This window comes from Apodemus sylvaticus, chromosome 9, assembly GCF_947179515.1.
Source record: "Apodemus sylvaticus chromosome 9, mApoSyl1.1, whole genome shotgun sequence".
NCBI lineage: Eukaryota > Metazoa > Chordata > Mammalia > Rodentia > Muridae > Apodemus > Apodemus sylvaticus.
This window is the reverse complement of record NC_067480.1, coordinates 77,604,950-77,620,301: the sequence shown is the minus strand read 5'-3', so window position 1 is coordinate 77,620,301 and position 15,352 is coordinate 77,604,950. Positions and strand designations below refer to the sequence as shown.

At 45.1% G+C, this 15,352-nt stretch overlaps 1 protein-coding gene across 1 annotated transcript in view; it reads left to right on the top strand.

Moving 5' to 3' along the window:
* The window catches only part of Kif6 (kinesin family member 6), a 279,007-nt gene that overhangs the window by 140,198 nt on the left and 123,457 nt on the right, over positions 1-15,352 (top strand). Inside the window, exons 11-13 of the mRNA XM_052191851.1 lie at positions 2,381-2,486; positions 3,871-4,006; positions 7,110-7,325. Coding sequence (XP_052047811.1) covers positions 2,381-2,486; positions 3,871-4,006; positions 7,110-7,325 — 458 coding nt within the window. The remainder of the gene's footprint in view (positions 1-2,380; positions 2,487-3,870; positions 4,007-7,109; positions 7,326-15,352) is intronic.

Genomic DNA, 15,352 nt, shown 5'->3' with positions numbered 1-15,352 from the left:
AATCTAAAATGGAGGTATGGAGCTGAGCAGCAGCAGACTCAGCTCTTTCCATTTCCACAAGATGGATACAGTATGGTTTCACACTCCCACTGCCCTGACTCTGACCCTCCCTCCATGATGGACTGTGTCTTGAACTGTGAACTAAAGCCCTTTCTCCCTTAAGTTGCTTTTGTCAGAGTATTTTGTCACAGCAACAAAAATTAGAAACTAAGATAAAATGTGAAAGCGGAAGCTGCCCTACACCTGAAGGCAGCCTTATAGGTCACAACTTAATGGCAGGTGACAGGCTCATGCCTGTCCTCTCAGAAGGCTGAGGCAGGAGGATTGCCTTGAGTTTGAAGCTAGTTTGAGTTACCTAGTGCATGTGAAGACATCCTGGCTGGGTTATGGTAGAAGACTCTGTCTCAAGAAAACAATAAAAATCAAAAAATAGAACTATACTACAAATTATCTCATATTGACAGTGTTAGGTGTCTGTGTCAAAGGCTTGCAGGAAGACATAGAAACAAAACCCAAGTCTGCTCTGAAACAGAAATTATTGCATGCTCTGTGGGACTGCCAATAGCAATGGTGGGAGGGAAGTGTGGGTCATGCCAAAGAAATTGAAAGTATGCAGACATTTTCATCTTGTTGGGGAGATATGGAAGGGCTGCTCTGGGGCCTGACAGCTTAGGAACTGACCAAGATCTTTCTGCCTTCTGCTCTCCTTGGTTAGGGTCAACACAAGGCAGTGGAGTCCCTGAAATGAATCTATTTAATAACCTGTATATTTGCACTGAGCATCGAATGTTGGCAGTGGGACAAAAAAAACCACCAAAAATTATCTCATCATTCTTTGTGTGTGTGTGTGTGTGTGTGTGTGTGTGTGTGTGTGTGTGTGTGTGTGAATGTTCCTGTGCATGCACATGTGGAGGACTGTGTGCACACACAAGCCCAAGTATGTATATAGAGGCCAAAAGTCCATGTTTGCCATCTTCCGCTATCACGTCCCACCTTACATTTTGATACAGGGTCTCCCAGTGAACCTGCAGCTTGTACTAACTGGCCCAGGGATCCTTTATTTTCACTTACTCTGTGCTGGGATTTACAGGCAGACACACCCATTGCTGATTTTTTACGTGAGTGCTGGATTTCTGAATGCAGAATTCTTGATTTCATGGTAAACACCCTACTGACCGAGACTTCCTCCCAGACCTGTTGTGGTTCTTATGAAGTACAGTGAGTTGGAGAACAGGGTAGATCAGGTACATTCACAGATTCTAGAATGCCTCGGGGACACTGCAAATGATGTTAGAGCATAGGATACAGTGATTGGCTGTTCCTCCCCAGAGGGAGGTTTTTTTAATTATGTGTGTGTGTGTGTGTGTGTGTGTGTGTGTGTGTTTAAGAATAGGAAGTACCTGAAAAGTATTGAAAGTAGAGAGAAGAGAGTCTGTCCAGAATAGTGATGAAGATGTCAAGGCACACAAGGAAGAGAGGCTAACTTTGAGAAGAAGGGAGTGTGTTATCAAATTACAGGTAAAAGTGTGGAGAGAGCCTGGTTGGTCAAGCAGGGCCATTGCCAGGATGTACAGAGTGCACAAGTCTGTGGCAGCAGCTTGGTTTTCTCAGTCTAGTCAGAGGGTACATCACTGGTCCATAGGAGAAATTCAGTGGCAGACATGGGGGATCATGGGAAGATTGGGATGAGCCACTGTGAAGATCACAAGTCCACCAGGAATGAGTAAAGGCATCGTGGAGCACTGTGTGTGTGTGGGGGGGGGGCAGCTGAGGCTGAGTACCATGCTCTTTTAATGAAGCAAATGAAGGAATTATTGATTCTTATTACTTCCCCTTATGAAATGGAAGCTTCACACAGAGGCAAAGAGGTTCAGAATGGTTGGGATGGGAAGCCTACAGAAGTCAAATGACTTTTCTTTAAATTTTAATTGTATGTATCTGCATGTACAAATATACAAGCATGAATGTGGCCATGCATGTGGCCCTTGGAGGCCAAAAGAGAGCTTTGGATGCCCTGGAGCTGAGCTATAGGTGGTTGTGAGCCACTAAACATTGGTACTGGGAACCCAACTCACATCCTCTGTAAGAGGAGCTGAACCATCTTAACCACTGAACCATCGCTCCAGTCCCTCGGATAGCTTTTATACAGAGACCTGCATGTGAACATTCATTGGAAATTAGCCAAGTAATTAGATGATTACAGGTTTTACCTTATCAATATGTTTTCCCCCTTCCCTTTCACAGTCAAATCAAGTAATGAATTCTAAGAAAATTTGGGCCCAATATTCTGTATTCCAAATGTTCGGCACGCAAGTCAGGCCATTGGATTCCCTAACGTTCCTAGCTCGTGCTTCCTTCTCACGCATTATGTATTTTTTAGGTTGGAAAAACTAATAGCATCCTTTTTGGAGGACCAAGATCGAGAGAGTAGACTGGAAGTTGGCTCTGATATGCGTAAAATCCATCACTGTTTTCATCATTTTAAGGTAAATTTCAATGTTTCCTCTGGTCTCAGCCATGTCCTGCCACGCTCCAACTGCAATAAAAACTCTTCCTGTTGACCAGCTCTTGAAACGCCAAGACCCAGCTTCACACATGTAGAAAACAGCCTGAGTATCCAACCACACTGTGACTATCACTGAGCAGCTGCAGGAATTAGATCTAACTTGTCCACAAATAAACTCTGGCTATGGGCTTCTAATTCCTTTGCCAGGAATCTCTGCCTTGTGCCCAGAATATGTCCATGCTGAAACACAGGAACAACACACACATGAACATACAAACATGAACACACCAATGTGCGCATATACATTTTTGGACAGTATCAAGATGATCATGCCTAATTTTTCCCCCAGTATTTTAATTTATCTGAGTAATTTATTAATTTTACTTATTAGCTTCTGTGGAGTATAAGGGGGTGGGAATATCATCAGTGTTCACTTGTAGTTTTGCACATTTTGTGAAGACACTGTGCAATGGATGAAGCCTTTTACCCTTTTCTGTTGAGATGTGAACAAATCTCTGTTTAACTCAGATGAGACACTAATGGACCAAAGAAATGATTCCATCCAAGTCTATTTGAGTTAATCAATGAATTTGTTGGGGTTACAGCGCATTAGTGACTCCAAGGCACTTGCATTTTTTAAAGATTTATTTATTTATTATTATTTGTGAGTACACTGTAGCTGTCTTCAGACACTCCAGAAGAGGGAGTTAGAGCTCATTACAGATGGTTGTGAGGCATCATGTGGTTGCTGGGATTTGAACTCAGGACCTTCGGAAGAGCAGTCAGTGCTCTTAACCTCTAAGCCATTTCTCCAGCCCAGGCACTAGCATTTTAAAAGGTTCCACCCCAGAATGAGTGAGATGGGGACACAGAAAAACTGCCTAGGCAAAGCTCCCTGCACACCTTGTAGGTCACACGGCAAGAGTCTCCTCCCCTTCAGTGATTGTTTTCTGCTTGTTAACCTTCGGAGAAGGACCTCATGAAACTTATAAGCTTCAGGAACTTCCTGTGCCTAGGAAGTTTTATTTGCTACTGACTTTGCTTCCTGAGTCATAGAGCCCCCTTCTTTACTCTGGAGGAGGGGGATCCTTCATTTTTGAGTAAATGCCTTTACAACAAGATGGGGAGACGTCTATAGGAGATACTATTTTAAAGAGGAATTTACCAGTTTTGAGGAGAGAGAAGCTAAGGGAGAGGGGATGGGATAGGTGGGAAGGAGGAGGAAAGTATAACCAGCAAACACAGTAACTGCCTGAAAGACAAGGATAAGGGCAGAGAGCATGCCCAGTGTGTACTAGGAACAGCTCATCAGCAAAGAAATCTAGAATATGGCTTGATCAGTAAGTTCTTACCCCAACTTGCAGAAGCTGTTGAATGACAAGAAGACCCTAGAGAATTCTGTCTCCTCTGAACCCACACAGCAAGCCTGCCAAGAACCACTGAAAGATGGAGAATATACAAAGCTCCTGAGTCTTCTCAAGCAGAGAGACAATGAGATCAGTATCCTTTCTGGGGGAGGGGGAGTGACTCTCACTCTCCTGGTTTGGAAGGGGAGGGAACCTGTACATTCCCTCCCTCCTCCAAGCTACCACATAGCTTGGTATCCAAGCCTATCCCAGCCTGCTTCCCATTCACGGAGAAAAGTGTCACTCCAGATAAGTAGGAGCTTGGTTTTTTATAAGTGTGCGTGCGTGTGCGTGTGCGCGTGCGTGTGCGTGTGTGTGTGTGTGTGTGTGTGTGTGTGTGTGTGTGTGTGTTCTGGGAATCAAACTGAGGTCATCAAGCTCACTGCAAGCCTCTTCCAGATGAGCCATCTCTCAAGCCCTGACACAGTTATTCTTGCAAAGGACATGTTAGATCTCAGAATATATCAGCCCTTAACACCAAATCCTTTTTAAATATCTTTTGGTTGCTTTTTGATGGGCTTTGGGTTTTGAGACTAGAACCAGTAAGTTAGCTGGTTATCTTTAGCCGGCTGACCAGACACCATGCTGACCACAATTTCATCATGGCCCAGCATTTGTGGCTGCTGTGTGGGTGAAACTCAGAAGATGACTGAAAAGCAGAGACGTTGGCCTAGATGTAACTTTTTATTTAAAAGCCAGATCTCCTGTCCCGAGTCCCACGTACAGATGTTCCCAAATTAGGCAGTGAGCAGAGTTTGAGTGTTGTAGATAGAATTCTTCTTGGCTCCCGGAGGAAGCATCGTCTGGGGTGTTGAAGGCCATGGCTGTTGGTGGATGCAGACGCTGCCGCTGCCGCTGCCGCTGCCTCCCATTGCAGACAGAAGGGATTGCTTCTGAAGAGTCCCAATGGGGCTTCTTGGACCTCAGGACTCTGGGGCATTTCCTCAGTACTGCTCCTCATTTTTACCTTTCAATCTTCCTGTAAAAGAGTGGACACTTTCATGACATTTACAGCCTTTAAACCCTCACAGGGAATAAGTCTGCCAAATTTAGTCTTAAAAAAAAACTTTACAAAGACACTTCAAGTAAAGCTGTTGTGCAAATTACACAGGAGTTGGGGAGATGGCTCAGCAGTTTAAAGTGCATACTGATCTTGTAGGAGCTGGAGACCCAGGCCTGGGTTCCATCTCCAACCTGGGCTGGTGACACATGAGCAAATACATCATGCACATCATGCTATATGTTCATGTTTGTACATCTACTAAGAATGTGTGCAGAAGCTAGAAAAGTGGCTCAGCAGTTAAGAGCACGTGCTGCTCTTCCAGGGAGCCATGTTTATCTCTTAGCAGTCATGCTCCAGCACCCACACCAGGTGGTAGACAATCTCCTATATCTCCAACTCTGTGGGATCTGACGCCCTCATCTGACCTTTGGAGAACCAGCACAGCATAGACACACACACACACACACACACACACACACACACACACAAGCAGAGAGAGATGAGGGGGAAGCTTCTGAAGTTAAAAACCAACCCAAACAAAGTTGACGAACTGCCTCATTAGGTTCAGTCTCTAATTTTAGTTGAGTCTTAGCAGACCCCCTGTCAAATTCAAGTTAGTTTTAGCTACTTTATTATCCAGCCAGTAACAGTAAGTCCAACTGCAAATTACACCCCCACGCACGCCCTTGTCTCCAAGTGCTGCCCACAATGTTGTCGCCCCTGCGTTCCTTCCCTCTTTCTTACCCATCCATCTCCAGGGATGGGCTCAGCCCTGGCCCTAGCCTCAGTCTGTGTTCTGCTTCTTTTCTTGGCTTTGATCCTAGACTGGGATCTTCCAGCTAAACACGCCTACCAACCTCTCAATACTTGCCGTGGCTTATGACCATCTACACATTGAGGACAAATGAAATGACATGTGACAGAGAGGAACCGGTCCAGGCCAGCTTGCATGTGCTTAAAGAAAAGTGAGAGGTGTGTGTGTGTGTGTGTGTGTGTGTGTGTGTGTGTGTCCTTCTGTACTGCCTTCACTGTTCTGAATCCTATATGGCTGCTCACATGGGTGACATTAGATGCTTCACGCTGTGAATAAGTCACTCAGGGTCCCTTCACACTGAGGTTTGGACTCAGAATGGTGTTGTAAAAGGTGGCAGAGGGTCCAGTGAGAGGGATCAGTGTGTAAACCACTTGCTGCCAAGCCTGACAACAGGAGTTTAACACCTGGAACTCACATACCGGGAAGAGAGGACAGCAATACTCTGACCAAGTCTTGACAATTTAATGAGGCAGGAAGGAATGGGAGGCACCCTGGGTATTCTAAGGGAAAACAGATTGGTCTTCCAGAAACCAACAAGTTGAAGTTAATCTGAGGAGGAATATGGAGACTGGATTATTTCCATGTTATTTGCTCAAGACCATGTGTAGCCTAGCCCCCCTCTGTTCTGAGCAGCAGTCTTCTCTCTCATACTGCCCTGTGTTTTCCAAGACTCCTGTGTACACGAGTGTCCTTGTGCACAATGCTCTCCTGATACTGAGTGTTTCCTCGATCACTCTCCTGTCTTAGACTTTAAGAAAGTCTCTTCCTAGAACCCAGAGATTGCCCATTTGACCGCTCTCACTGGCCAGAAGGCCCCAGGTGTTGTCCTTGCTCTGCCTCCCAGAACTGTTGGCCAGCAGCTTCACGCTCTCCCCAGCCTTTTGCATGGATGCTGCAAAGAAGACAGGGTCTTACATAGCCCAGGATGTCCTCAAAGTCATTAAGTTGACAAGGATGGCCTTGCATTTCAGGCCCTCCTCCTACCTAGAGAGTGTTGGGATTATAGGCACAGACTACCCCATCCAGCTCTGTGTGGTGCTGGCATGCACTCTGGGCATCGTGTGTGCTGGGTGAGCACTCTGCCAACCCAGATGCATAGCCAGGCTCACACGTCTTTTCTGTACCAATGTTAATCAGCATTTTAAAGGTCTTTGAGTTCATAGCTTCCATATCATTGTCCCACAATGAACGGCTGACTCCCTCCTAAGCTTCGGACAGCTGCACATGCAAATTCAAGCAGTCACCCTGTTCCTGTGGCCAGTCTGCCCCAAAGGGCACTAGTTGCAATTATTTGGTCGGAGGACAGTATTTGCTTTAGGAACTTTTGTCTAATCATGCTCATCTCTCAAGAGCCACTAAATCCTTAAATCAGATATTTAGATATCCTGGTCAATATGTTAAAAAAGGAAAAGAAGAAAACTCAGGATGCCCTGCACCATTCAAGCACAGAGAAGAGTGAAGCCAGCCCCCCTCAGAACTCGCCCTTCTTTGCTGGGAGCCCAGCGGGACAGAGGACCTCATTCTCCTCGGCCCTGAGCCAGACACAGGAGCTCAGCATCTCCAGGCGCAGATCCAGCTTGCTCCACAGAAAGACAGGTGGGTTGACAACATTTCCAGTATTCCTCATTATCCGTGATGGGGTCCTACATCACACCTGTGGTATGAACTGTGCAAAGATGAAGGTTCTTACGTTGTGTTTATTAGAATTATTTTTTTTTAAGCGAAATACTTGTTTTCCAACTTCAGAAATGAATGAGGAAGAATTGAGTATATCGTGACAGCATTGGATGTGGTAGAGATGTTAGCTTCAGAGGAGGGGAGTGAACCCCTTTCTGTGACAGGGAAGCAAGAATGAGTTCCATGTTGTGGCACTAATGTGAAGTTGTTGTCAATACCCAACTCAGCTGTCCACAGCCAAATAACTTTCACATCAATGCAGCCTTTATCAAAGGCTGATTTAAAAAAAAAAAAAAAAAAAAAGCAAATCTATGAGGTCATAGAATTTCCCAGAGTTGGGCTCATCCATGGGCACATTTTTCCCTTTCTGTCAACAGAGATGTTGGTAAGGCTTCTAAAGAACTCATTAGAAGCCAAGTCTGTTTTGTGTGTATTAACTGTTTGTAGACCAGCATGTTGTAGAAAGAATCACATAACTGATCCTGGCCTGGACCCTGAGGAATATGGAGGATGGTACAGAGGAATGGAGAGCGCCCCCTGTTGGCCAGAGGAATGGAGCACACCCCCTGTTGGCCATATAAGATAGCATTTCCTGTGCACAAATTTGCTTAGAAGCTTTCTAAGGCATCTATGCTGGGAACAGTTTACAAGTCTGGTGTCAGGCCTGTTAAGTTTTATTTGTCAACTTACCACAACCCAGAATGACCTGGGAAGAAGTCTTCCACTGAATGACTGTCTGGAATGGGTAAGCCTATACTCTAGGCCCACACTGTATTCCTACAGGCCCTATAGAAACGTCTATAAGAGCTCGTCTTAATTTCTTTGACATGGTTTCTAGAACGTGCTCCCTCAGGAATACAGAGATGTGTAGTGAGAGTGACCATGGCCCTAAGCATGTGGAGCATCACTCCTGGGCTGTGCCCTGGGCTGCGTAAGAGTGAAGGACCCTAGCACAGAAAGCAAGTGAGGGCCCCAGCATGTGTCCTCTCTCTTCTTGACTGTGGGTCTGATGCTTAAAGTTGGAGCCTTAACTTCCAGGCAGCAATGGGCTAGAACTGTGAAGCAGGTAAGCGCTGCCTTTCCCCTGGTACTTTTGGTCAGAATATTTTGTCACAACAGAAATGAAAGCAGCATAGGCCTTCTCTAAGCAGCAGACTTCTGTTACCGAAGACACTAAGAAACAGGGAGAAATCTCACCCCTGCATCTTTGAATTTCACATCACCTTGCTTCAGTTCTTCCGCAGCACAGCAGCATGGGTTCCAGGTTCTAGGGAAACAGCAGTGTGTTTGTAAACGTGAGGATGACTGGTTCCCCTCCTGCACTGATTGCACACTGCCCTGCTATATTCTATTACATTCTCTCTGTTGTTTGGATTCAAATGGGGCAGGACCTGGACTGGTGAATCCTTGAGTTGACCCATCCATTTAGAATGTACTTGTGGTGCATATACTTCAAGAAATCACTACATTTACTATCTTTATTATGTGTGTATATGTTCATAGATGTGGACATATGTCATAGCCTGCATGTAGGGGTCAGAGAACAACTTTTGAGAGTTCAGAGTTTCCCCTGGCACCATGCGGCTGCCGTGAGTGAACTAGGTTGTCCTGCAGGCACCTTCAAGTTACTAGGCTAAATTCTTGACTTGAATTAATTCATTTAATCCTTATCCTGTGGGGTAAGTTTTTTTTTTTCCGCCCCAAATTAAAGATGAGGGCATACAAAAACAAACACAGTCTTTGACCTTAGAGTAATTACAGACTAACCGAGCAGAGTCATACTCATACCGAGGGAACACATACTAGGACCACATCAGAGAAAACCAGAAAGATCCAGAAGTGCTTTTGAGGGTAAGGTGGGGTGGAGGGGGGGAGTGCTCTAATAAAAGGGAGTCCATTGTTGGCTTCTGTAGGATCTAGGACATGGGAAGGTCAGGTGAGGTTGGCATGTGCAGGACAGACCAACAGAAGGCATTGAGACTCATGGCCAATTGAAGGGCCATATAGTCCAGGCCAGAGCCTGGAGGTACTGCGAGAGGATGGGCATTCTAAGTGTTAAGGATGGGGAATACACAGGGCTTGGTAGTGCCTAGGCTGTGGAAAGTCCAAGTGAGATGAACCCTCAGGTCTCTAGGTGGCAGTGACAGTCTCTACAGATGCGAGAAATGGTGAAGGACTCCCCCTGACCCTATAGTGATGGAAGTTTTGACCATCATGAACATGTGTCAGCATCTGTGCTCTTGGGACCCAGAAAACAATTTCCGAAGTATGGCACTATAGCTTGCTTGCTGCGTATTTTGAACCACAGGAATTGGCCACAGAAACAAATTCTCTTTCTAACCTTATCCTACTCTTTCCTTTCTCCCACTTCCCTCTCTCCTCCAAGGCAGGCCATAGACCCCAGAACCCCTCTCTCCAAATGCCACTCATGGAACTTAAAAATAGCCTCTCAATTACCCATGTAAGAGCTGGCCAGGGGGAATTCTCTGGCTTACCTTGCCTGGCTGGATCATGAAACCTTCCCTGAAAAAGAGGTTCTGTCCCCTACCCAGTGGGAAAGGGAGGCCACAGAAAGGCCAAGATAAGTGCGGACATGCACTGCCCAGCTTCCTTACCCAGCCCATTTCTTTGGCTCAGTCACATTTCTATAAAGTTGTCTTCAGACCTAAACATTAAAGCAACAGATTTTCTCTAAGTCTCTGGGTCTAGGTCTTCCTTCTGAAGACTCCTTGATCAGATAGAAGTTGACTTAAAAATAATCTGTTGTGCTTCTCGTTTTCTGATCTGTTTTGTTATAAGGGAGATGTTGGCGACCCACATAACAGGTGAGGAAAGGTGGTTTACCCTCCTACTCCACACCAGTCAAACTAGAGGTGATTTTCAGTATCCATAGGAGACACCATGGTTTGTAGTGAGTGGAGTTCTAATTTCTGAACTGTTGTGTATATGAAAAATGGACTCAGATTCACCAACCCAACCATAGCTGTGGGCTAGACTTTTTGAATGTCTACTTCTCTCTGCACCATCTCCCTCCTCAGAATGATTCCCCCATGGCGTCTCATGCACCTCCCTCCTTTTATAATTATAGTCAACTTTTCCAAGGTCTTGCCCCTCCCTTGATCTTGCCACTGAGATGGACCCACAGTCTTGTTTGGAAAGCAGATTAAGATTACTTGAATTGAAAATGTCTGAAAAAAAAAAAAAGAACAAGAGAATTGTTTTCAAGCTCCAAGAACAAATGAGGTCAAAGCGTTGGAGGGGGGCCCCCGTCTGAAAGTGCTTTTGAGTCGTCTTAACTGCCATTGGCTGGAGTTCCCGGAGAACCGTAAATCGGAATCAGCCGACAAATGGCCTGATAATGATCTAACCATTTGGGGAAGGGTTTGAAGGGGAATGGACTTTATTGTCTGGCAATGACTACAAATAGGAATGAAAATTGTGGAGGAATTAGAGTCGCGGAGCAAGCGCCATGGAATGGGATCCTTGATTATGTTTAAGATCCTGGGAGCCGATTAGATGTTTAGGACCACAGAGGCCTATATGTGAAAAGTGTGTGTACGCTAAAGCATATCCAAATAAATCAATAAGTTTACTGTTTTGAAAGCTTTTCTGTCTTGGGAAGGTGTTTTTGTTTCAGGGCTGTTCCTAATGCAGATTAGCTCAAACTGACCGCCCTGGGAAAGTATGGTCAGGGTGCCCCTTTCTCCCAGTCTCTTCCACTCACCTCTAATGGATGCTGAGCCTGAGCATCTTTGAATTAGAAAGCAGGGCTGGATTTATGGTTCACTGGAGAATCCTGAAGTCATTGTCCAAGCAGCTGGCCAGGTGGAAGAGAGTCAAACGATTTGGGGCTTTGAATTGTTGATGTGGAGACTGAATGTCTATTGTGGTTTCCTCGGAAAGACCAGAGGGATTGTTCAGACTCAGTTTGGAGAGTCGGGCCGTTCTTTCAAGGGGCTGGAGATGTGGCTCTGTTGGTTGAGTGCTTTGCCTGGCAAACCCGAAGCCTGATTTCCATCTGCAGCACCTCATTAAACCAGTTGTTTAGTGTGGGGTGGGGTGGGGGTTGGGGTAAAGAGATGTCTCGGCACTTAAGAACTTATATTGGTCTTCCAGGGGACCCAGGTTCGATTCCTAACATGTGGCAGTTCACAGCTCTGTGACTCTAGCAGAAAGCCAGACAGAGCAGCATGTGCCTGTTACCCCAGCACTGGTGGGGCAGAAGCAGGGAGATCCCAGGAGCTCACTGGCCAGCCAGGCCAGCTGAATGAATGACCTCTAGGTTCCGGGGGGTGGGGAGGGGGGGAATCCTGTCTCTAATAATAATACTGACGATAATATTGATGATAGCAGATGTTGTTGTCGCTGTTGTTGATGATGACGATGATGACAACGACAATGTGGCAGGGCTAACGAGAGGGCTCATAGTTCAGAGCATATGAGCATGTAGTATTCTCACAGAGAACCTGGCTTTGTTTCACAGCACTCACGTTGAGCAGCTCATAACTCCATCTTTTGTAGAATCACCATCTGTGAGTACCTGTGGTATTTTCAGTGTAGTTGGAGCAGTGCATCAGTGGACAGAGCTGTCATTCCACAGAGTGATAACTCAAGGAAAATGGCTGCCACGGCTCCTCAGAAAGTAGTCCCGGGCTAGGGAGATGGCTCTTTGGATAAAGTGCTGGCCTTGCGAGCATGAGGATGTAGAGAAAATACTTTGTGTATTACTTGGATGCATCACCTGTCAATTCAAAAGCTTATGACCTGTGGCTTAGGTAGGAAATAGAAGGTGGGACATCTGGGAGGAAAAAGGATTCTGGGATAGAGCCAGGCACAGGAAGATCATCTACCCCAGATGATGTGAGGAGACAGACGCATGGTACCCGAGCACAGACAGGTCACCAGCCATGTGGCAAAAGGTAAATTAAAATAAATGGTTATCTTAAGTTAGGACTCTAGTCAGAGAATATCTCTAAATATATTTTGAGTCTGAGTCTTATTTCTGGGAACACGAGGCTGGGAGGAAGAACCAGGCCTAACTTTCACACCATGTTGGTTGTCAATTTGTTGTAGTAATTTTTAATCTTAGTCAGGGGTTTCTGCCTTATCTTTGATCATTCAGTTCCTAGATAAAAGACACAAAAGTTTTATATTTATAAGTCTTTAATGCACTAGGGCTGGGCAGATATCTTCCCTCTAAGCTATTAGAATCTACTTCCCCATCGATAACCCCGAGTTATAACTTACCATGCTCCATCAGAACATCTCTTAACTCCAATTGACCAGCCTTCATGGCCACGATTTCATGACTCACCTAACCCTTGGCCTCTTCTCCTCTCTCCACCCTCTACTCTCTACATGGCCCTGCCTCAGACCCTAAGCCAAGGAACTGAAACCCCACCTACCTCTCTTCTGCCCAGCTATAGGCTGCCAGCATCTTTAGTCAACCAATAGTTTCAAATTAAGGAGAGTTTCAAGTTATCTCCTCCCTGGGGACAGGGGGTATGGGGGTGGGAGGGCAGTAGTTAGCATTATAATACATAGCAAAAGGCCCAACCTCAGAACAAGGAACTGGGTTCATTCCCCAGAACCCACATTAAAAAAATGTTAAGTGTTACAGTGCCCACTTGTAATCCCAGTATTGGGGAGGTAGAGGCAGGAGGATCCATCAGCTATCTGAGATCCTAACCTAGTTTCCTGCATAAGACCTGATGTTTATAAAACATGTCTCGTTTAAGCCAGTCATGTTGGTGCATGCCTTTAATACCAGCACTTGGGAAACAGAGGCAGGTGGATCTCTGTGAGTTGTGGGCCAGCCTGGTCTACACATCGAGCTCCAGGCCAGACAAGCTATGTAATGAGACTATCAAAACATAAAACAAAACAAAAAATCCACAAGCAATAAAGCAAAAACCATCTCTCAGTTGCTCTGAGTAACATCACAAGCCAGAATCCGTCGCTCTGTTCCTGTGATAGCCATGTCTAGCTGGCTTTCCCTTGTAGCTGTGCTACAGTTTACCACACAGATGCATGTGTGTGATCTGGGAAGTGTGAGTGGAAACATCTGTCCCCACTCTGTGCGTGGAGCGTATAGGAAGGCCTCTGTTTCTGTCACACTGCATTTGTCCTTCCTGGGACCCCTGAGTCAACACTGGAGCCTGATGAAGGTGCCTGTGATGTGCTGAGTGGAGATGTCTCACACATTTGTAAGATTCATCAAATAAAAATAGAAAGCATTCAGTTAAATCTGAACTCCTGATGAAGTGTTTTAAATATTGCATGGGTCCCATCGAGATACACTTGTGCTAAAACAAAAAAAAAAATCATTAATTATCTGAAATTCTAAATTAACCAGGAGTCTTAACTCCCACCTCCCACAAAAGCATCCTAATCCTGGCTCTGCCCTTTGTAATATTGCTTCATTGCAGGAATTCACAAGTCATCTGTAATGGACCACTGCCTGGGGCTCAGTGGCAGTGTTTGTCTAGCATACACAATGCTTTGAGTTCAGTCCCTAGAACCAAATAAAAGGACCTGTTGTAGAGGAGAAATAGGGAAGTCTATGCAGTTGAATCAGTGTGCCAATCATTGTGCGTCTTTCCTGTGGATGACTGGAGTCAACCCTCACCTCATGTTAGCACCGAATGCTGCCACTTCTGATCTTCCTTCTTCCCTCCACTTCTTTCTGCCTCACCTCAATCCTAATTTTATGAAACAGGAGGGAAGCAGGCAGAGTCTAGCACCGAACACTTCTCAGAGTTTCTCTTGAAGTATTTTGGTGACTTCCCGCAGACCACAGGCTACATAGACTCTGTAGCACACTGGGAAAGTAGGCAATGTACTGTTTTCTGTGGGGATCACTGTTAAATAGAAACTTTCCTGTGTGCACCTATTTATGCAGATTCATAATCGGAGGATCAGCAATCTGTCTCTGCTAGACCCAAAGGAACCAGTACCCAAACTTTCCACTGCTACTCTGACCATAGTACTGGCTTAATCTAGGTGTTGATGGGCTCCTTATCTTGAAAGTGTCTTCCTAGAGCTAAGACTTTTTACTGTGCTTATTTTTGGAAGTAAATTTAATAACTAAAGCCATTACTGATATTAGGACTGATAATGTAGTCCATTCTACTGGGAGTGTTTCAAATACCGGGAAACACTCCAAAATTCCCAAAGCTGACAAAAGAAATCAAGCATTATTAGTTGCATGTTATATTCCATGGAAATACCTGCTGTGCCAATGACCAAGCATGAAACTGGGATGGACAAGGGGTACTTATGAACTTCCTGAGGCAGAAAACCCGAGTAGCTCCCAGAGCCAAGTTTCTGGGGATGATGTCAAATGCCTTAGAGAAGTTAGCAGATACGATAAAAGCATTGTCATTACACACACACACACACACACACACACACAGTGTTTTGCCCATTTTCACTCCTAATAAAAGCCAATTCAAAACTCTCTTGAGCTGTAAGGGCATGAGTTTTTTTTTTTTTGTTTTTTTTTTTTCTGTATTTGTGCCATCGAAACATTTATATATTTCTCTTTTTAGGGGTTTTCTATCTTTCTTTAAAAGAATTATTTAAAAATTCTGTGGGTTTGTGCATGCCTGTGTAAGAATATGCACATGATACAGATGTGTGCAGAGGCCTTTGGATCCTCTGTGGCTGGAGCTGCAGGCATGTGTGAGCTACCCAGTGTTTGGGTTGGAAATCAAGCTCACTCCTGTACATCGGTGGTACTTGTGTCTCCACTTCTGGGTGTTTCACTTCCACAAAAACAAAACACCTTTTGAACAAGACTTAAAATTATGTTTTGTAAGACGGGAGTGGCCTCACCCATAGATCCAACCAACCAAGTGATAGATGGTGACCATTTGGAGAAACACCCTTAACAATTTACATCACCCTTCATGGCCAGCTATGATGCACTAACATAGCAGTTGTAC